At 44.0% G+C, this 22,514-nt stretch overlaps 1 protein-coding gene across 1 annotated transcript in view; it reads left to right on the top strand.

Annotated features, from left to right (window-relative positions):
• Nucleotides 1–22,514, top strand: part of LOC146776379 (mitochondrial inner membrane m-AAA protease component AFG3L1-like) — a 327,798-nt gene that overhangs the window by 135,138 nt on the left and 170,146 nt on the right. Inside the window, exon 9 of the mRNA XM_085639724.1 lies at nt 21,466–21,603. Coding sequence (XP_085495850.1) covers nt 21,466–21,603 — 138 coding nt within the window. The remainder of the gene's footprint in view (nt 1–21,465; nt 21,604–22,514) is intronic.

The raw sequence follows: 22,514 nt of genomic DNA, 5'->3' as shown, positions 1-22,514 counted from the left end.
GAAGCATAACAAATGCAGGAATACAAAAAAGGAAGGAAAAAGTTAGTCAAAAGAACAAATGAGAGGATAGGAAAATAGGAAATGAAAACATTGCTGTTTACTTTTTTTAGTCACTACCGTCTGAAGATGCTTCAGCAAAGCCCTTCATTATCTGCAACCCAGTAGTCGGAGGGATCTGATACGCGGCAAGTAAATTAACACATTTTAAGATGACTTCCTTTTAAAAGGTATTTACTGAAGATTGGGGCTCTTGCAGTTTTGATGCTCCATTTTAAGTGCCAGCAGGAATGAAAACAAGCGCGCGCGCGCGCCTCACGCTGCAGTGGGAGAGAGAGAGGCAGAGGGGTGCACCCGCGAGTGGTGGGTGCGCGCTGGAGAGAGCGGTTTGCTCTTTTTCAAAGCACATACTCGTGCTTGTGGCGTGCCGCTGCGCACTCCCACAAGCTGTATGCCGCCACAAGCACGAGTATGTGCTTAGAAAAAGAGCTGTATGACGACTGAAGGTCTCCTACGCAGCGCATGCGCGCTGCGTAGGTGAGACCGAAAAAAGGAGATTGGGCCCACCCTGAAAATGATCGATTACTTACTTTACAAGACACAAATGCTAAATTATTTGCAGGAGTTATACTATCAGATCTATCTGTATGGGCAAAGGAGAAACCGATAATTCCACCGAATTAAACAGGATTTATACAAGGATTAGGCACCACAACAAATATACTGGTGTTATCAGTATTAACCCCTTCGCTGCTAGGCCTTCCCCCCCCCCCCCCCTGTGCTAAGCATTTTTGGGCTATTTGGGGTAGTGCGCGCTTAGGACCCTGTAACTTTTTGGCGACATAAGGTATCCACTCCAAATTTGCGTCCTTTTCTTCCAACATCATGGGGATGTAAAGGTACCCAGGGTTTGTGGATTCCCCTGGAGGGGTCCCAGAAATTTGCCAAAATACAGCAACATTTCTTTTTGGGGGGGGGGGGGAACGGGCTGCAAATGAAAGCGTCTGGTTTTTCTCTGCAAATTTTTTACACAGTTTTGGCATTTTTCTGGGATTACCTCCTTCCAGTTAATGGTAAAAAATGGGTGTGAAAGCAATAATGGATCCTGGAAAGCTGTACATTTTAGAAAAGTAGATAAAATTCTGAATTCAGTAAGGGGTCTTTTTTGTAGATCCATCAAGGTTTCTTTATAGAAACTAACAGTTAAATATAGAAAAAATTGAAAACTAGTTGAAAAAAACAGCCTTTTGTGTCAACGTTTTTACCTGTAACTTCTTCTAATTATGACAGCTCTTTGAAAGCAATATACCGTTATATCCGCTGGACCTTCCTGGTTGTGGGGATATATAGGACTTGTAGGTTCACCAAGAACCCGACGAACCCAGAGTCAAAAACTGAGCAGCAATTTGCAATGGTTTTTTATTATGTTCCGGGTATATAGCAATTTGTGTGGGAAAATGTATACATGGAAAAATCGGTATGAAAGACACCCATGTATTTTTGAAATGGGAACAAATTATAGAGTTTAGAAACAGTACTTATTTGCACATTTTCGAAATTGGGAATACTCATACTAGCATGAGAATTATCGGTCATTTTTCAAAATGACTTGTTTTTTACACAAAGTCTTTCATTTGGAAGGCAGAAATGCATCAAAAATCAATAGGTAATAACAGTTGTATACAAATCTGAATTACCCTAAGTCTCCCGAAAAAAATGGTACCTCACTTGTGTGGGTAGGCATAGTGCCCACGACAGGAAAACGTAAAACTTTTTTGCGAAGTGTCTAGCTGTAGTTTCTTAACACTAGCTCTGCCGGCACCTAGGGAAACGTAGCAAACCTATACGTTTTTGAAAACTAGACACCCAGGGGAATCCAGGATGGGGTGACTTGACTGCCTCCCACCAGGGTCTGTTACCCAGAAACCTAAAAATTTGTAAAAAAAAACACATTTTCACCACATTACTGTGGTGGAAAGTTCTGGAATCTGTGTGGATCCACAAATTTCCACCCACCCCGCGTTCCCCAAAGTCTTACGAGAAAAATGGTACCTCACTTGTGCGGGTCGGCCTAGTGCCCGCAACAGGAAACTGCGCAAAACACAACGTGGTCACAACTCAAATTCACAGTGAAAAATGACCCTTTTTTGGAAAAGTGCCTAGCTGCAGTTTGTGAACCCTAGCTCTGCCGGCACCTAGGAAAACCTACCAAACCAATACATTTCTGAAAACTAGACATCCGGTGGCTTCCTGGGAGGTATGGCTTGCGTGGATCCCCCAACGTTTCCTTACCCAGAATCCCCTGCAAACCTCAATTGTAGCTAAAAAAATCACATTTTTCACACATTTTTTGTGTGGGAAAGTTGTGGCATCATCGGGCTCACACAAATTTACCACCACCCAGCGTTCCCCCAGGTCTCCCGGTAAAAATGGTGCCTCACTTGTGTGGGAGGCCCAAGTACCCGTGACAGGCAAGGGCCCAAAACGTAGTGAGGCGACATCAAAATTGCCTATCTCAAAACCACCTGGTTTTGCAAGGGGGTGGGTCACCTGGGTTTTTGGCCCGGTGCTCGGCGGCAATCTAGGGAAACCTACCAAACCCACACGTTTTGGGCCCTTGCCTGTCGCGGGTACTTGGGCCTCCCACACAAGTGAGGCACCATTTTTACCAGGAGACCTGGGGGAATGCTGGGTGGTGGGAAATTTGTGTGAGCCTGGTGATGCCACTACTTTCCCACACAAAAATGTGTGGAAAAAGTGATTTTTTTTTTCAGCTAAAATTGAGGTTTGCAGAGGATTCAGGGTAAGGAAACGTTGGGAGATCCACGCAAGCCATACCTCCCTGGAAGCCCCCGGGTGTCTAGTTTTCAGAAATGTGTGGGTTTGGTAGGTTTCCCTAGATGGCCGCCGAGTACGGGGCCAAAAACACAGATGCCCCCCTTGCAAAACCAGATCGTTTTGACATAATTAGATGTTACTACATCGTGAGAATTTCGGCACAATATTGTAAGGAAAATGTGACCGACATTTTGAAGTTTGCAGGACTTTGTGGATAAAATAATTTTTGGAATTCACAAGAGAGACATCACCATGAACTCCCATGGGTTTACGACAATATCTTCTGTTGGATGGTTATTCTTACATGGAACGTACACCTTGGCAGCGAAACTAAAAAGACAAAGATTCCTGCACAGCCATCTATTCCTCAAACACACACACATACTGGTTGGATTTGGCACGAGGGCGAGTGATGGCTCAGTATATTGCATTTTATTAACCAGAGATTTCACAAAAATGAAATGCACTGTCAGTAGTTAAATGGACAAAAAAACGAACCAATGACTCGCAGCTCTTGAGCTGTAAAGCCGCTGCAAGGCACCAACTGCTTTACAGGCCATTCACACACCTTTCATACGTGATACACACAAGACCCTTCACACCACCAGGCACAAAAACAACACATTACAACATTCACAAAAAGGGACAAGGTACACCCTGCTTCAGAAAGACAAATATTACTGCACAGCTATCTAATCCTCAAGCACACATGGGAGGCCCACGCCAATAGGGTCCTTTTGGACTTTCTGAATAACAACAAAACTCTAGACCACTCCCAGAATGGGTTCCACCCCGGTCATAGTACCGAGACAGCACATTTAGCTGTGAGTGAACATCTACGGACCATTCTGGATGAGTGTCAAACGGCGGCGCTGATATTGCTTGATTTTAGCGCCGCGTTTCACACGGTCTCCCATCAGATCCTCCTGCGCCGCTTAGAGGAAGCAGGGGTAGCCGGCCTAGCATTGGAATGCTTTCTGTCTTTTTTTGGTCCGATAGATCCTTTCAGGTCTCTGCTTGCTGGATGACTACAAACTGCCTTCAGCTTAACGCTAACAAAACTGAAGTGTTGTTGGTGGGAAAGGACAAGGGGTTCTGGAATACGCAGTGGTCGCCAGTATCCTTGGGTTGTGCTTTTACCCCTAAGGTGGTGGTAAAGAATCTAGGGATCTGGCTGGACTCCACTCTTGGATTCCAAGACCATACTAAAAAGATTGCTGGCACGTGCTTTGGACTCCTACGGGGTCTGAGGACTATATTAGGGTTTTTTGATCCAGCCACACGTCAGCTGATAGTCCAGGCGACTATCTTGTCGAGACTTGACTATGCCAACACCTTATTGCTTGGTGCCAATAAGGCGGAAGTCAACCCCCTTCAACGAGTTCAGAACGCAGCCGCCCGAGTTCTGCTCAGACTCCCCAGAACTTGTTCTGCATCGGGCGCCCTACGTCGCCTTCATTGGCTCCCTATTTCCCAAAGCATCGAATTTAAGACCCTGTGTCTAGCTTTCAAAATTTTAAAACTTTCCACCCCATAGATCTTGTCCAATTTGCTGGTCCCATATGTTCCCACCCACCAGTTAAGCACCGGTGGGCAAACTCTGGGCACTGTTCCTCGAGTGAAACTCACTAGGGCGTGGGGCAGGTCCTTCCGCTATCTGGCCGCGAAGCTATGAAACGCCCTCCCTGTGCAGATTCATCAGTTAGACTGCCTGTCATCCTTCCGCAAAATCATTAAAACTCACTTGTTTCCTACAGTCTAGTTCTCGCTCTCTTCGGACTCTGCCTTCAGCGCTGGGACGCCCCTTCGCTGGGGCAGCTGCGCGCTTTACAAGAGGTTTTAACATAACATAACACACACACATACTGGTTGGATTTGGCACGAGGGTGAGTGATGGTTCAGTATATACAATTGTATAAGCAAGTGATTTCACAAAAATAAAATGCACTGTTAATAATTGAAAGGGCGAGAAACTGAACCATTGACTCACGGCTCGTGAGCTGTAAAGCCACGACAAGGCACCAACCTCTTTACAGGCCATTCATACACCTTTCATAGGTGTGACACATACAAAACCATTCACACCGCCAGCCGCGGGCCCATCACATTACAACACTCACACCAGCAGACAGCGCCATTCAAGGGCCCATCACTTTCACTCGCCCACATTCCTGACACAGCAACCACACAAGCTGATGGATTGCGTGGAGTGGCACTCAGCTAGCAGTGTGTGTAGTGACCAGCAGCAAGTCACTACTCACACACCGCCAGCCGAGCACCAGTCCAGGCACACCGCCAGCCGAGCGCCAGTCCAGGCACACCGCCAGCCGAGCGCCAGTCCAGGCACACCGCCAGCCGAGCGCCAGTCCAGGCACACCGCCAGCCGAGCGCCACTCCAGGCACACCGCCAGCCGAGCGCCAGTCCAGGCACATCGCCAGCCAATCGCCAGTCCAGGCACACCGCCAGCCAATCGCCAGTCCAGGCACACCGCCAGCCAATCGCCAGTCCAGGCACACCGCCAGCCAAGCGCTAGTCCACGCACATCGCCAGCCAATCGCCAGTCCAGGCACATCGCCAGCCAATCGCCAGTCCAGGCACATCGCCAGCCAATCGCCAGTCCAGGCACACCGCCAGCCAATCGCCAGTCCAGGCACACCGCCAGCCAATCGCCAGTCCAGGCACACCGCCAGCCAATCGCCAGTCCAGGCACACCGCCAGCCAAGCGCTAGTCCACGCACACCGCCAGCCAAGCGCCAGTCCATGCACACTGCCAGCCAAGCGCCAGTCCATGCACACCGCCAGCCAAGCACCAGCCGACACACACCGCCGTCACATTTAGGATTTTTTGTAGACCAAAATAAAAACACAAACAAATTGCAAATAGATACAAATCTACTAACACAAAATCTGAAACTAAATACATTGCACTAATGCCAACCTTGAAACAGAATCCTATTTTTTAAAGAATACAGACCAGGCAGTTCACTTTACCACTCATGGATGCTCCCAAAAATTATTTTGCGTGTGGTACGCTCTAAAACAAGCAGGGAAACACAGCCCAGGGTTAGAAGGACACTCGGGGCAGTACATACGAGTCTCCTTCCGCGTACCTCTTTGCCAACAGACTCTACATCTCCTACTGGGAAAGTCTTTTGAGGGTGTGGGAGGAATGTGATCAGGAAAGTGGCGATCTTTCAATCTAGCAACATCCTCCACCACTCCAACTCTAGGAACACTTGCCTGTTCCACTAAAACAAGGCTGCCTACTACAGACTCCTGAAACTTAGCAAAAGTCATCTTTGACTCAGGACAAGAATCCTGGAACACAACAAAAGCATTAAAGGTTGCCAAGTGGAAAAGATGGATAGCCAACTTCTTGTACCAAATGTAAGCCTTACGAAGAGCAGCGTAAGGTTCCAACCTCTGATCTACTCTGTCAACACCACCCATGTGCCTATTATAGTCTAAAATGCAGACAGGTTTGCGCGCTTCAGCAACCTGACCCCAAACAGTCACAGGTGCAGTGCTTTCCTCATGGATGGTAGTCAGCATGTAGACATCTCTGCTGTCTGAAAACTTCACAGCTAGAAGCTCCTCGCAACGCAACGCACTGCACTGTTCCCACACAAGCTTTTGACAAACAAGTTCTTTTGGGAAACCTTTACGGTTAGAGCGGATTGTGCCACAAGCAACAGTGTCCACTTTGGCCAATTCCCTGAATAACCGCACACCAGTGTAGAAGTTATCTACATATAAATGGTGGCCTTTGTTAAGTTCCCAAACAATTTTCTCAGTCACTCCAAAAGTGGACGGACAACCAGGGGGGTTAATTCTGGATTCCTTACCGGAGTACACCCTGAAATTAGAGACGTATCCAGTCCTACAGTCACACAGCATATACAGCTTAATTCCATAGCGTGCCCTCTTACTAGGAATGTATTGCCTAAAAACCAAGCGGCCCTTGAACAACACCAAAGACTCATCCACTGCAATTTCTTTCCCAGGAGCATAGATCTCAGAAAATCGATCAACAAAGTGATCAATGACAGGCCGAATCTTAAAAAGACTGTCACACTCAGGGTGATCTTGTGGCAACGCTAAACCATTATCGACAGAATGCATCATCCGAAGCAGAAGCAAATACCAATCACGACTCATGACTGCCGGAAAAATAGCAGTTGCCATCAAGGGACTATAGACCAATATGAAGACATTGATGGCTTCCTTAGCAAGCCCATCAAAAAAGTTAAACCCAAGAACTTCTTCATCTCTTCCAGATTTGTGGGAGTCCACCGGGTAGCTCTAGAGAGTGGATTAAAACTGGCACTGTTCTCCCTCAAAAACTGTTCAGCATACAAATTAGTCTGCTCAACAATCTCTGCCAAAAACACATCGTCCATAAACAACTGAAAAAAAAGTAAAGTTTTCAGTGTTCACTCTACACCCTGGAACACCAGTAAAGTCTGGCAATGCCGGCTGCACCATGCCAGGGGCAACCCAGAGGTCAGCACTTTCAAAGGGAAGCCTTGCAGCCCCAGGCTGCAGCCCAGATGCTTCTTGCCACACTATCGGCACATCAATCTCCTCCTCTAATACAGGCACTTCATCCGCACTAAGAGTATCTTCATCATCCGATGATTCCATATGGAGAGAAAACTCACTGCCAGAATCGTCTCCTGCCTCCTCTGCCTCAGATGCAGTCAGTCTCTGAACCATGGTCAAAAAGCATACCAACAACCTGCTGAGCAGTAATTCTGCGGCTAGCCATTATCCTTACTAAGAAAGGAGACTGCACAAACAAGTCAACAACAACCAACACTGTGCAAAACAAGTAAGTAAAAAAATGTGTACCTTTATCACAAAGATCTATATACTCAAAAACTATACAATTCACTTACAAGAGACCGCTACACTCACCAGCACCTACTCTGCAGAGACACAGCAAAAACCAACGATATCCCACTAGAAAGAAAAAAACAAAACCAATTACTCACAAGACAACAAAATACACATCAAGCACAAATGCAAAACGTTTTTGACACTCAAAAACCAGAAGCCAAACATACTGCTATTATTACACCATTTGCAAAAAACAAATTCATGCAGAGAAATGAAACTCATTTACATTGTACAAAAAAAGTCTCTTACCAAACACATGCAACTACACAAACAGCAGAACCACCAGTAACGAAACCGCAACCTGGAACAGTCTAAAGAGCAAAAGCCTTCACCTAGAACAAAAAAGAAGAAATAAAGCATTACAATTTCAATTCACAAAAAATAAAACAATTAACATTATAACACGCTATGTTACTACCCAAATGGTCAATCGGGTTGTCTGCCAGGTGGGGCAGAAAACAGCAGACAGAAATTTGCCCCCTTGCAAAAGTAATAAATCCCTAGTGCCTAGTAGGGTTTTCTGTCTCCCCCCTCCTGCCTAGGGCAGAAAGGCCAAAAAAGGGGCAGATCTGTCCCCAGGAAGCAACCACGTCGCTTCCATTACTCACAAAAGAAAATCCCTGGAGCCTAGTGGGGTTTTCTGCCCCTCCCGGGGACAGAAAGGGCACAAAAATCGGCTGATCTGCCACCTCTCTGCCCCCAGAGGGGGCAGAATACACATATAAAAAATCTGCCCCCTGAAAGTGACCCTTGGCCAAGGGGTTGCTTCCATTTTAATTTAAAAGTCGTCCCTGGTGTCTAGTGGGGTTTTCAGCCCCCCCCTGGGCAGAAAGGTAAAAAAAACAGGCTAATCTGTCCCCAGGGGGCGTGGGGGGGGGGGGGGGCAGAATACGCATACAAAAACAATATGCCCCCCTAGCAGCTACTGGGGGCAGAAGGCCCAATAAAAATGCTGATCTGCCCCGGGGGGGCAGAATACACATTTAAAAAAATTGCCCCCTGGAAGCGACCCCAAACAACGGGCTGATCTGCCCCCAGGGGGGAGGGTAGAATTCCCATTACAAAATTAAATGTCCCCCGGAAGTGACCCTTGCCCAAGGGGTCACTTCCATCATATTTTGAAAAAAACCCTGGTGTCAGGTGGGGGTTTCTGCCCCCCTCCCCCCCCCCCCCAAAAAAGAAAAGCCAAAAAAACAAGGCGACCTGCCCCCAGGGGAGGCAGAATATGAAAACAAACAAAATTGCCCCCCGGGAAGCGACCCTTGCCCAAGGGGTCGCTGCCCTTACAATTGACAATGAATCCCTGGGTCTAGTGGGCTTTTCTGCACCCCCCCCCCCCCCCCCCCCCCCCGGGTCCAGAAACTGCCGAAAAAATGTCAGATCTGTCCCGATGGGGGGCAGAAAAGTCTTAATTAAAAACGGGCCCCATAGGAAGCGTTTCCTTTTCCGAAAACGAACATCCCTGGTGTCTAGTGGGGCATTCCTGCTCCACGATCGCGACGCTGTGCGCGATCGTGAAGCAGGAAGGCCCTGCATTGAGACATCATGGGAGTGGAAATACTCTTTCCTCTCCCCCGATGCCTCAAAGCATCCTAAATTGGCCCCCCCGCCCAACCGGAGGCAAAACACGTACCTCCTTGCTGGACGCGCTGGAAAGAAATTATTTCCAGCGCGCCCAGCACTTCCTGATGACGTCGATGCGCGCTGTGCACGCTGACATCATGGGGAAGCGTGGGGGAGCTCGGGGTGGCAGCGGAAACTCTTCCACTGCCATCCCCCCAATTGGTGCCAAAATCGAGCCCCCAGGGGGGGGAGAGCCAGCGCTTCCCCCAGGGGCTGTGCTCATGACGGAGCGGTTCCATCATAAGCACAGCCCAACCGATGCTCATGACGGAATCGCTCCGTCATGAGCATCGAAGGGTTTAATAGATAAATGCATTGCAAAGAAACAAACCTTGTATTTGTGTTTCATGGTCTTTAAATCAGCATTCGATTGTGTACATGGACAACTTTTGTGGCAAACGTTGAAGGATCAAGTATCCCATTGTCCCTCTCAACATCAATCCAACTCCTCTACTCTGAAACTTGGGTCAGAGTTCGGATGGGAGACGGTTCGTCTGTAACAAAGGAAATTCCTACTTCCACAGGCTTGCAACAAGGGTGTGTACTGGCCCCTCTACTTTTCAATCTGTTTTTAGCAGACCTGACGCAAGCGTTGGATGAAGTGAATGCCAATCCTCCTAAATTAGCTAGTACACAGATATCAGATCTGCTATATGCAGACGATGTCATCCTACTAAGCCAAACAAAGGTTAGGCTGCAACGCCTGATAAATAGGATACCAAGATACTCAAAAGAAAATGGAATGGTTATAATCGAAACAAAGACAAAAATCATGGAGGTTAACAAAAATTTAGGGTCAAAATATAAGCACAAATGGTTCCTTGATAAATCGCAACCAGAACAAGTAAATACATATAAGTATCTGGGAGTAATATTTCATGATAAAGGAACTTTTCACCAACATAAGATTGATATGCAAAGGAAAGCAAACACCCTGTTAACTGCATTCAGAATCTTGCAGAAGTCATTAGGAGGGCTGAGTTATCGACCATTTTTAAAAGTAATATCGGCAAAATTGTTGCCAACTTTAACGTACGGTGTGGAAACTACTCTGTGATCATCAATAATGCTGTGACAAAAACTTTTAAAACCCTTTATCTCCCATACAACGCATCGCCTGCACAGATACAATTGGAATTTGGGTTAACTAACCAGTTACTTGCACGAAAAGGTAAATTTATAAAAGTGTGGAAAAGAATAAAAATGAATAACGTAAATCAAATGTCAAAACTATTATGGCAGGAAATAAACACAGTAAGTAATCACACAAGGGGGGCTAGAGGATGGTTTAGGACCTGCGGCGGCCAACTCCCCACTCAATAATCAAATCACAAACAAGGCCCCGGGTCCTTAGTGATAGGGAGGTCAAACAGATGACTAAGTGTACTCTTACATACAAAAGGGGATTCCCTTTTCAGGACGGTTCCCCTCACCCACCAGAGGTATCATGCTTCATCATGGGGTGCCTCTTTGCGTGAGAGACCTAGTCTCCACGCAGGCTACAACCCCCTCACTGCGAGGGACGAGCTCAGGGATGTTTTTATATGAGGGGGGCAGGTATTCTAAAACCCTATGTGAGCCTGGTGTGTTAAAAGAAGTGCAGTGCTGTGATGTGAGTGGTTAAAAACGGAATATTGCTGGTAACACAGGTGCAATCCTTAGAGGCTTCTGTGTTTTTACAAGACCAACATGTTTCGGCCAAACGACCTAAACTAGTGTCACAGCCTTCTTCAGGGTCAGTACTACAGCTACTGCCATACATAAGTGAGTAAAACGTGAAAAAACATGATAAAACATGTGTGACAAATAATGATATAATACTGAACCAGTAAATTAGCTGTTCAGTATGTTCAACGCACAACCACTTTGGATTTGTGAAGTTCACCACATCTGTCCCGGCATAATAGCCATATCGTACGTACGCCAAAACCGTCAGTTGCGGAGTCTAAAGGACCTAGTGGCGCACGTCGGGCCTTGTTTGTGATTTGAGGAAATAAACACAAACAGGAAATCCCAGGCTTGGAAGTACCTACATGCTGCATTAGACAAATATTCAGTGAATCTGATCTGGGATATGCCAATAACTGCAGATTTGTTTAAAAAATCTATTAATTAAATAACAATACATCTATCACTGCTTTTGGATAAAGGCTCCTTCGCAAAAAGAAAGCATGCATGGTCCCTAATGAATGGTTACACAAAGGTGAAAGCCCAATCATATCTTGGAACTCCATGGTCCCTGAAGCATAAACATATTTTTATAAAAGCTCGTTTTGGTGTTTTCCCCGGCTTATGTCATGTAATGCTGTGGCTACGATCAGGGGAATTGACGCTCTGTTGCTTATGTAAACTTGGAGAAGAGAACATTATTCACTTGCTGTGTGTTTGCTCGAAATTGAAAACTGAAAGAAAATCTATGCTTAAGAGGCCTTTTAACGCACGAGGAATACAGACTTTTTTTATTTATTTTTTTTTATTTATTTTTTTAGTATTTTTCATAAAAAGCACAGCAATTTTTCATGTAATACAATACAGATTAGGTACATAGGGTACAAGCCATCCAAAGCATTTTTTCCTAACTTCAGAAAAAAGAAAGACAAAAATAGGAAGAGAACCAGTTCAGCATAGGTATAGAGTTACACATCCAGTATAACTAACTGTATGATGAAGTGAAAAAAAAAAGTTTTAAAAAAACAGCGGAGCGAAAAAAAAAAAAAAAGAAAAAAAAAAAGGGAAAGCAGGGAGAAAGGGAGAGAGTATAAACCTCTTTTTATATTACAATGAAATTACATTGTCATTAGAAAATACAATATCACAAAAATTATATCATATGTATATACAGCTTAATTGTCGCAAACATTTCCTCCTTCTAGCTCTTTCTTCCATCTCTGAACTGGTCCCCATATACGCTCCCCTAATATCTTCCCCCTCTTCCCCTTCCGTTCATAAATTCCTCTTTCGAGATTATACATCGAAAGAAGCCTGGCTATCCACTGCTGAAAGGTTGGTGGATTAAGATCTAGCCACGATGAGCAAATACAGATTCGCAGCACCGCCATAGAGAGGAATATGAAATGATCTGAAATCTTTATTGCTTCATCCTCCTCCTTAATTCCCAAAAGAATTACTACTGAGGTAAGATGGATATTAACTTTTAAAGAGTGTGTAAGGAATTTCTCAATTTCTCCTTTCAAACTCTGCAGTTTAGGACATGTTGACATCATATGTATCAGATCTGCATCGTAACTTTCACATCTAGGGCATGTGATGCCCTCCTGCCCTCCCCATTGTGCAATTTTTGCTGGTGTGTAGTATAATGAGAGGATAGTTTTATAATGTTGAGCTTGCAGTCCTGCTGAGCAGAGGGCGGTTTGCCCCAGTTCTAACGATCTCTCAAAAACATCCTGTTTTATGCCAAGTTTATCTCCCCATTTTTTACTATGTTTCTCCATATCATCAACCTTTAGTGAAGCCAGTTCACAATACACTTTCTTAATAGTGGACTCTTCTCCCGATTTTAATATATCCATAATTTTTATTGGAGAAAGCCCAGTCACCCCGCCTGTTTTCCCCTTCAAAAAACTACGAATCTGTAGATATTTAAAAAATAGCTTTTTATCCACTCCATACAAAGCCTGGACTTCGGAGAATTAAAAGATTCCCCTTATCCCCATAATATCTCCAACCTTCTGAATTCCCTGTCGTCCCCAATCTGCCATAACTCTGTCAGAGAAAGTTTCCGGAAAGTTGTGATTCTTATATAGCTGTGTATAGTAGTGTATCCTGCCCGTGCCTATTTTTTTCCCTAGTGCCCTCCAGATCTTATAGGCAGCCAGCAATGTCTTAAATCTCGTCCGCTTAAAATAACTAGGTTCTGTAAACTGTAAAAAACAATTAGTTGCCTCTTCTCCCAGTAGTAATTTATATATCTCCGGAAGGCCGTTTGGTGGGTCCTTAGCCTGAGCTCCAACTAAAATTCCCATATATTGTAAGGCTGCCGCCCAATAATACATCCTAAAGTCGGGGACTGCCCAGCCTCCTCTTTCCCTAGGGAGTGACATAAATCATATAGCTCTTCTCGTTTTGCCGTGGGCCCAAATAAATCTATTGACCAGATGTTCCAATGTTACAAACCATCTCTTCTCAAATTCCAAAGGGATTGCCCTGAAAAGATATAATATTTTGGGCAAAATTATCATCTTGACAACATTAGTACATACAACTATTAAAAGGTGCAAATTATTCATTCTGTCTAAATCTTTCGTAGTTTGCCTTATAACCGGATTGATGTTTTTTTCTACTAAAGTATCTAAATCTGCAGTTATATCAATGCCAAGATATGTTGCTGAATCTACCACCCTAGGATCATCACTTATAGTCAGCTTGTTTTTCACAATTTGAGTTTTAGTTTGATTAAGCGCATATCCAGATACCGAACCAAAAATTAAAGCTTCATTTTCAATTGCAACCAATGCTTCCCCAGGTTTGGAGGTTATTACAGCAATATCATCCGCGTAAGCCATTATCTTAGTCTCCCACCCTTGTGATATAACTGATTGTATTCCTTCATAAGCCTCTAATCTTCTAATAAGTGGATCAATGTATAAAGCGAAAAGCAAAGGCGAAGATGGACAGCCTTGCCGTGTACCACGCTTGATCGTTATGGCTACAGTATATCCACCGTTTATTTTTAGACAAGCCGTCGGGTCTCTATAAAGAGCCTGTACTGCCTTTATATATCTATCTCCGACCCCAAACCACCTTACAACAGCCCATAGATAATCCCATGAGACCCTATCGAAGGCTTTTTCAGCATCCATTAGAATTAAAGCCATAGGATCTCCCGAGACTATAGTGGAATCGAATAATGTTATGGCCCTACGTATATGTTGGGTTGTCCCTCTGCCTGGTATAAACCCATGTTGGCAAGGATGTACCATTTTTCCAATTATTAGGTTAAGCCGCGTTGCTAGTACCTTTGAATACATCTTTACATCACTATTCAGTAGTGTAATGGGCCTTTAAGAGCCAGGGTCTCTCGGTGGTTTACCTTTTTTAAGAAAAACTATTATCTCAGACATTGACCAAGAATCAGGGATGGCATAACCTAGCTGAGCCGTCCTAACCATATTTACCAAATCCGAACCGATAGCCTCTTTAAATGTTTTATAAAATTCGAGGGGCCCCAGCAGCTTTACCTGAGGGTAAATCACTGAGCGCTGCATATATTTCATCCTGCGTAATCTCTCCTTCCAGACTTTCCCTTTCTTCTTCTAGAATAGTTTCTCGGGGGATCTTTTCTAGGTATTCTTGGATGCCAGTCTTCTCTATCCGCTGATCTTCAGTGTATAGATTTTGATAGTAGCTACGAAACACATTACGAATCCCAGGTACATTTGTTACAAGGGAACCATTACTATCATTCATCTCGGAAATTTCTCCAATAGCACTCTTTTGTCTTAATCTAGCAGCTAGCGTATGCCCCACCTTCTCAGTAAATTTGTGGCATATTTCTCTTTTTGTTAAATATCGTGCGGCTATCTTCGATGTGGAGATATATAATTGCAATTCTAAGCATAAGAGGAATACAGACTTGTAGACAAGCATTGATAAGTTGTCTGCATACTGATGATATAATACTGAACTCCGCTTTTGTGAAGTTTTTATTAATAATAAGAACAGAGTTAGACCAGCACAATAAAATTGAGATGTAATATGGGATGCATATAATATGTAAATAGTATTATGAAATCTGTATTATTAGGTCCAATCTATTTAATAATATAAAAGATTGTTTCATTTATCCATGCTTTTATTACCTTTTAAAACTGGACTTTTTTAGTAGGAAGTATTGTCACTATATTGTAAGATTTTAATTAATCAAACAATAAAGAATTTATTGAAGAAGGTAATTTTCCCTTTGTGGTCCTGCAGGACTTTTTGATCTGTGCACAGTCCACTTACTGCCTATCCTCTCCACCATTCAGTGGCGTAGTCTCTTGCCATCTAAAAAGATCCCAAATTTGAGATCTGTAACTTCAGATCTTTTAAACTCTGCATCCGAGGGCACGGAGGAAATAAAGTTGGAAACTGGCATCGACATGCAGGGATGGCACTTAGATGAGGCACCGCTCTGTCACTTCCAAAGCCGAACGAGACAATGCCACCTACCTGCGCACTGGAGCAATTCCATTAAAAGTTTCTGGTGCCTAGAAAATATTCTAATGGTGAGAAATCTGCATTCAGATAGAGTATCTACCAGAAACAGGGTTACAGAAGGTACGTAACTTGATTGGGGCTCCTGCACACCTCTTCACATATGGACACGTACATCTAGAGCGCTCCAGGTGATCAGGGAGGAGGAGGGCAATCTGTTGTTTGCCAAGGGGAGCCCTTTCACTCCTATTCACCTTAAGCAGGTAAGTCTCAGAAAACAAATTGTTCTCCTGTAAGATCATCCCACTACAAGTGACACAAGAAACTGCACAGTTATGAGAGGTCCTTTTCCTCCACCTGTAGTAGCTCTCTTTTGCAGTAGGATCTGGAAGCTGGTGACTAATTCCAGGATACATAAGGTCTGGAAAATGTGTAGCTTGAATTTTCTACAACTTCTGCTGATGTCTCACTTCAGCACTTTTGAGGCAGCTTTTATTCCAGCTGATGCAGTGCCCTCCTGCTAGTGTGACTGTGAGACCTTCGACTTCTGTTTCTCCTGCATTAGCACCTGTTGACCCTCGTCAGAGCTATAGGACACCGGTACTTCTGCCCTCAACCTAGTCTTGGAGGTTCCTCTGTACTCTTTCTCAATTAAGCTGGTTTCGGCTTAGGTTTGAAAAAAGGTCCAAGCTTCTTCTTGAGCACCTTCCAAACCCACAGTAGATTGCTCACTTGCAAGCTTTTTTAGTTGATACTCCGACACCTTGGCCATGATTGAGTCTGAACTCCTACTTAGTGAAGATGGGAAAATTGAGGCAGACAATTTGTGTTTGAGGCATGTGTGCTGTAGATACACATGCTTTGCATACTCCTGCCATCTAGTGTTGGGTCCGGATGTTTGCAAGTTGTTTTTTTCCGAAGAAGTCTTTCCAGTCACAAGGTAAGGTGACTCCTCCTTTCGGTGATGGTGTGCATGGGCATTGACTCCATTGTTAGATTCTGCCATCAGACGTGTATTGCTGCGCTCCGGTTCAAAACCGTTCTTTGGGTTCCCCTCGGTGCGTAATCAACTCTACCCTCGACGATTTTCTTTCCGTACGCGTTTCCTTGTTCTCCACATATCAAATCGCTTGACAAATCATCCAATTTTCGATTGAAAACCTCTTGAGCGGCCATCGTGCCAGCCTTCTGCCGATGGTACGGACTCCATTCCAATTCTGTCCTGGGTGCCATGCCAAGTACCCTTGCACCGACCTACATCAAGTTTGTAACTTGTGACTCTCTCCGGAGCACAAGGAGGAAGACTGCAACGCATGTAAATCGTTTTGATCCAAGAAGACTCTACACAATCATCAGGCTCGACGATGAGAGATGCATCGTTAAAGCATCCAACATACTCCGGATATTTTGGGGGATGAATCCGAAAAAGAGGAAATTGAAGTGTCCGCCGCACAGGAAGAAGAGGCCTTATCTGTTCCAGAGTCAGATTCCGAGCTCGATCAGGAATCCGAAGATCTGCCTCAGGGACAAGGTGCCGTTAGTACCAAAAACCCCTTGCCACCTAAATCTTCCAAAACACATAAGGCTATGGCACCACCTCCGACTTCTGGCAAAGGTCGGCACCGAGACAATGCCTCTCGGCTTGGCACCGAAACAAACTGTGAAGCCTTCCAGCTCTGGCCCGAGTCGATGAAACTTCCTTCGGATCCGAAACTGTCAGGCTCCAAGGACAAATCTAGTTCAGAGCCGAAACCCTCTGCTCCGAAACAAAAACACGATTCGGAGTCAAAACCTATAGACAAGTCCATTTCGACGCCGATATCTAAAGACGGTGTCTCCGAGCCTCCGGAACCAATTTTAGACGTTCTTAAGGCCAAATTGGATCCTAAGCAGAAAAATATTTTTATTAATCCTGATACTGGACACATTTCTGCTAAAACACCAGCAAAACACAAACTTCCTTTAGAGGACCCGGTCAAGATCCCTCTAACGAAGAAGAAAGACTTGGCTTCCAGCCCTGTTTATCCTGCTCCACAACGCTCTCCACCATCTACTCCACAGTTAATTGAGGATCCCTTGCATATAATACCTCCGCGATCTCCACATACGGATCATGGTGATGACACTCATTTGCCTGTAGACCCATGGAATGATTACACCATTGACCCTCCCGTAGACAATGACCCAGACCTTTACAATGCAAAGCTGTCACCACCAGACAATAGCATGGCTTACCAACAGCTCATTGCTAGAGCAGCAGAGAATCACTGGGTGGCCTTACATAAAGAGACATTAGAAGAGGACTTTTAATTTGAAGTGCCCGAGTCCACACACAGATCAAGTCAAAAACTCCCTATACTTGAAGGCATGATGAGGCATGAAGGTGATATTTTTAAAGACTGTGTCCGACACGTACCTTAACTCCTAGAGTAGATTAAAAAAAATACAAACCCGTACCATCAAATCCTATATTTATCAAAGGACAATTACCTCTAGACTCTGCCCTATGGATGAATTGGTCAGGGATATTTGCCTATGCTTTTCCGCCTCTGCCTCTCCCTCTCCTTCCATTTCTGGTTCAGAAGCCCGGGCAAAGATCCCTGACACTGATTCTAGTAGTTCCCACATGGGCCCCTCAACCGTGGTACTCCACCCTGTTAGAGCTCTCAGTAGTTCCACATCAAAAGCTACATCTCACCTCCATTCTCTTCACTCAGAACCATGGAGAAATCAAGCATCCAAATCCCAAGGAGCTCAACATGGTGAGTTGGCTCCTGTACTCCTAGAGTTTGGATATTTAAATTTGCCACCAGACTGTATGACTATTCTGAAGGAAGCCAGAAAACCGAATACCAGAGCTTGCTATGCAGCAAAATGGAAACAATTTGTTGTCTACTGTAACAACAACAAATTCTACCTCTGGATGCTTCTGTTCAGAACATTGTTTGTTACCTTCTGCACCTACAGCAATGTGGGCTAGCTTACACATCAATTCGGTTGCATCTTGCAGCAGTATCTGCGTATTTGCAAAACAGACAGCATTTGTCTTTGTACAAAGTTCCTGTCATTAAAGCCTTTATGGAAGGCTTAAAGAGATTTATACCACCAAGGATACCCCCGGCACCAGTTTGGAATCTTAATATTGTTCTTACAAGGCTTATGGGTCCACTCTTTAAACCCCTACGCAAGTGTCCTTTACAGTTTATCTCATGCTCCTCATTGCAATAACTTCATTAAGGAGAGTTGGTGAGCTACAGGCATTAACCTTAGAAGAACCCTTCTTTCAACTCCATAAAGATAGGGTCATTCTTCACACCAATACCAGATTCCTTACCAAAGTGGTTTCTGCTTTCCCTATTAACCAATCAGTTGAGTTACCTGTGTTCTTTCCTCAACCTGATTCAGTTTCAGAACGAGCTGTTCACACACTTAACGTCAGAAGAGCTCTATTGTATTATATCAAAAGAATAAAAGATTTTCGTAAACCAAAGCAACTGTTTGTTTCATTTACACCACCTCACAAACGCAATCCTATTTCTAAATCTGGCATTTCAAGATAGATTGTTAAGTGCATCCAAACTTGCTATGCAAAAGCTAAAAGAACTTTATCTATTCCAACTAGAGCGCATTCCACTTGCAAAATAGGGGCATCTATGGCCTTTTTAGGTAACCTCCCTATAGCTGACATCTGTAAAGGAGTGACATGGTCTACACCACACACATCGACCAAACACTATTGTGTGGATGTATTAGCACGCCAACAGGCAAATGTAGGCCAAGCAGTGCTAAGGACACTTTTTCAGCCAACTGCAACATCTACTGGTTAGCCACCGCTTTGGGAGGATACTGCTAAATAGTCTATGCAAAGCATGTGTTTCTACAGCACACATGCGTTGAGCAGATTATGTTACTTTCCCAGTAAGCATCTGTTCTTGGCATGTAGTTCTGTAGATTCACATGTGCCCACCCGGGCACCTGTAGTTGTTTCAGTTTTTCATTATATATTCATACGCATGGACATCTCTATACTACACTTACTTGCTCCATTCTCACCCGCTTGCGGGAAAACAATCCAACAATGGAGTCAATGGCCATGCGCACTATCACCAAATGAAGGAGTCACCTTACCTCATGACTGGAAAGGCTTCTTCGAAGAAAAACAACTTTCAAACATCCGGACCCAACACTAGATAGAAGGAGTATGCAAAGCATGTAAATCTACAGCTGTATATGCCAAGAACAGATGCTTACTGGGTAAGTAACATAATCCTTCCTCCTCAGTATACAGATGCTGGACTTTATACATCTAAAACACAAGTAGTCTTTACACATCCACTGAGAATGATGTAACATACCCTGCTAGTTTCTTATTGTTAGAAAAGCAGAAGACCTACTTGAACTTTACCACCTTTATTGGAGGTCAAATCTAAACTTAATCATATCATCCTACCATCTCTGGCTGTTGCAGTGCTATTGGTCCAATTTAACCAAGCTCTCTTAAATCCCATGTTCGCTGCCTCTAAAAGACAGGTAGTGAGGTGTCATAGCCCCACCTCAAAAGACGCAAAATGTTTGCTGCCCCATATTTTGCTTTGCGGTTAGACCTTGGTCGTCGAAGATTCCGCTGCTAAGCTTGGTCCTAAATCCCTATTGACTACCCCACCCAATAGAGAATCCAAACACACTGTGCAATATAGTTTTGCCTCTTTGCCTTGTGAACACCACCTGTCATCTTTCCTGTTACTTGCATGTCTCCACGACTTGTGTAAAATGACCTTACGGACTATTCCTAGCCTCATGGACGACATTAAAAGGCTGATCGCTCAGTTAATCAACTACATCCTTACATTTGATCTTAATTTAACAGACATACTTGGATGCATTTCACATAGTTTTCCGAAAACATACAGGCTATACTCATGAACATGCTGTTTGATGGGGAGCTGCTTCTTGGTGAAAAGGCCAAATGCTCATTGTAATGATTCAAGCAAAGCAGAGACATGGCTCGATCAATGGTCTGGACACACCTGCCAGAAGCTTTTCTCTGAACAGAAGTACTCTACATTTTAGTTACTAATGAGTTCCTTCTACCGGACAGAAACACCTTTCCAGCTGTTGCATTTCCCATAACAGAAGTGGTGTTTGCTAGAGGGAGACCGCATCCGCAGTGGTCTTCCTCCTAGCAACACTGTCATCCAGTAGGCAGTTAGTTGCTGCATTTTCAGTATCATTGGAAGATCACAACTAGAGATCAATGGGTACTGCAAGTTATCCAACAGGAGTATGCTCTCCCCTACCTGGCAAACTAATCGCCTCTGGTCTCTCATTGTACTATAGTGTAGTCGCTCGCTGCTAAAAGTGCAATCTCTTTCTTTAAGTATGATGCAGTTTCTATCTGTGTTGTTTTTTTGCTTAAACTTCTGCTGTTCAGGTCCTCTCTCTTCCATGGCATGGTATCTCAGTGCAATGTTTTGATGTGTGCGAACAGTGCACTCTGTCGTTGTGCAAAGTGGCTCAGTCAATCACGTCTCAAGTAAGCTTTATCAATGGCATATTGAAACCATTGCTGTTCTTTTTTCATGGAAATGTAGGCCTTGCTGCTCTGATGGTATATGATGACATCCTGTGTCAGTATCTTTCACAAGGAATCGGCAATTCCTTTGTCATTGTCCGTCCTTGGTGGAGAACAACATATGGGAATGGATGACTCTTCTATATCCCAAATACACCAAAAGTGGCTGCCTACTCTTGCGTTTATTTTATTTGAGCGCTCATGAAATAATACAAGGTTAATAGATCGTTACATGTGAATCGAACATTGTAAATGGAGATAAGGATTTTTTTTAATTTTCTCTCTCTCTGTTGCACATAGTGATCTCTTTGTACACGGTTGAAATCTGACCTAACTTTCCTTTACAGTTAAGGGCTTATTGTAATTTTCTTTTCACCAGGGAGCAATGCTCACAGGTCCACCTGGAACAGGAAAGACATTGCTAGCCAAAGCTACAGCAGGAGAAGCCAATGTCCCATTTATCACTGTGAATGGTTCGGAATTCTTGGAAATGTTTGTTGGTGTTGGGCCTGCGAGGGTAAGCAAACTGTGCATTTTATGATGTTTTACTCTCACAAACGGAACTACAGCAGTAAAACAGATTAACGTGTTTCAGGGATGGATCCTCTGTTACGTTATTTCCCCTCACTGATGGTGGTTGAATTGCCAAAATACATTTTCATGGGTACTTTTGGTTTAAACATACTTTTTGAGTTTTACAACACCATATCTTTATGTTACTCATTAGAAAATTCCTTAAATCTTGCTTACTCTGTATAGTCCTATCAAGACCCGCCTGTGCTTGCTCTTCCACCTTAATAGCTGAAAAAACATTCAAGAGTAAGAAAAATTGGATTGTACGGTCCTGAGGGACAATCTGGGTTATAAGATAAGGGTATTAATAGTGATGATTTTCTTTTTTTTTTTAACTAGTTATTTCAGATTGTGAAGCGCTTCCAATAATCCAGTAGTGTTTTTGTGGCAGGGAGCATATCGCTGGCCCACATTCAGTGGTGTGCAGGAAGCCATAACAATGGGAGCACAGTATAGCCTGGGGAAAGGATTTTAAGGGGCTGCTCTTAAATTGCACGATGGACATCTTGTGGAGAAATAGAGGTTTCAAGTTCTTCTTGGAACTCTTTCAGTATTGGGGGAAGGTTATAGCTTATGATAGATGTATTGGAGTCCAGCCCGGCGAACAGTACAAATTTCTTTTGGGTCAAGGACATCGAGTTTTCACACTTATTTTATCCTTTGAACAAGTAGGCCCAACGCTCTGCAGCACAAGCCCTTTGGTTGCCAGTTTATAGTACCACATTATGGATTGGGGAAGGGCATTTTCTGAAGTTAAGGTATATTTGTGTCCATATTTTAATGCTGTTCGGCTTGCATTTATGGTTCCATAATGCAAAGCTTTTATTATTAGGGTGAGCACTCTAAGGAAATGTT

This window comes from Triturus cristatus, chromosome 12 (assembly GCF_964204655.1).
Source record: "Triturus cristatus chromosome 12, aTriCri1.1, whole genome shotgun sequence".
In the NCBI taxonomy this organism is placed as follows: domain Eukaryota; kingdom Metazoa; phylum Chordata; class Amphibia; order Caudata; family Salamandridae; genus Triturus; species Triturus cristatus.
Note: the sequence above shows the minus strand (reverse complement) of the source record. Positions and strands in the feature narration are given on the sequence as shown.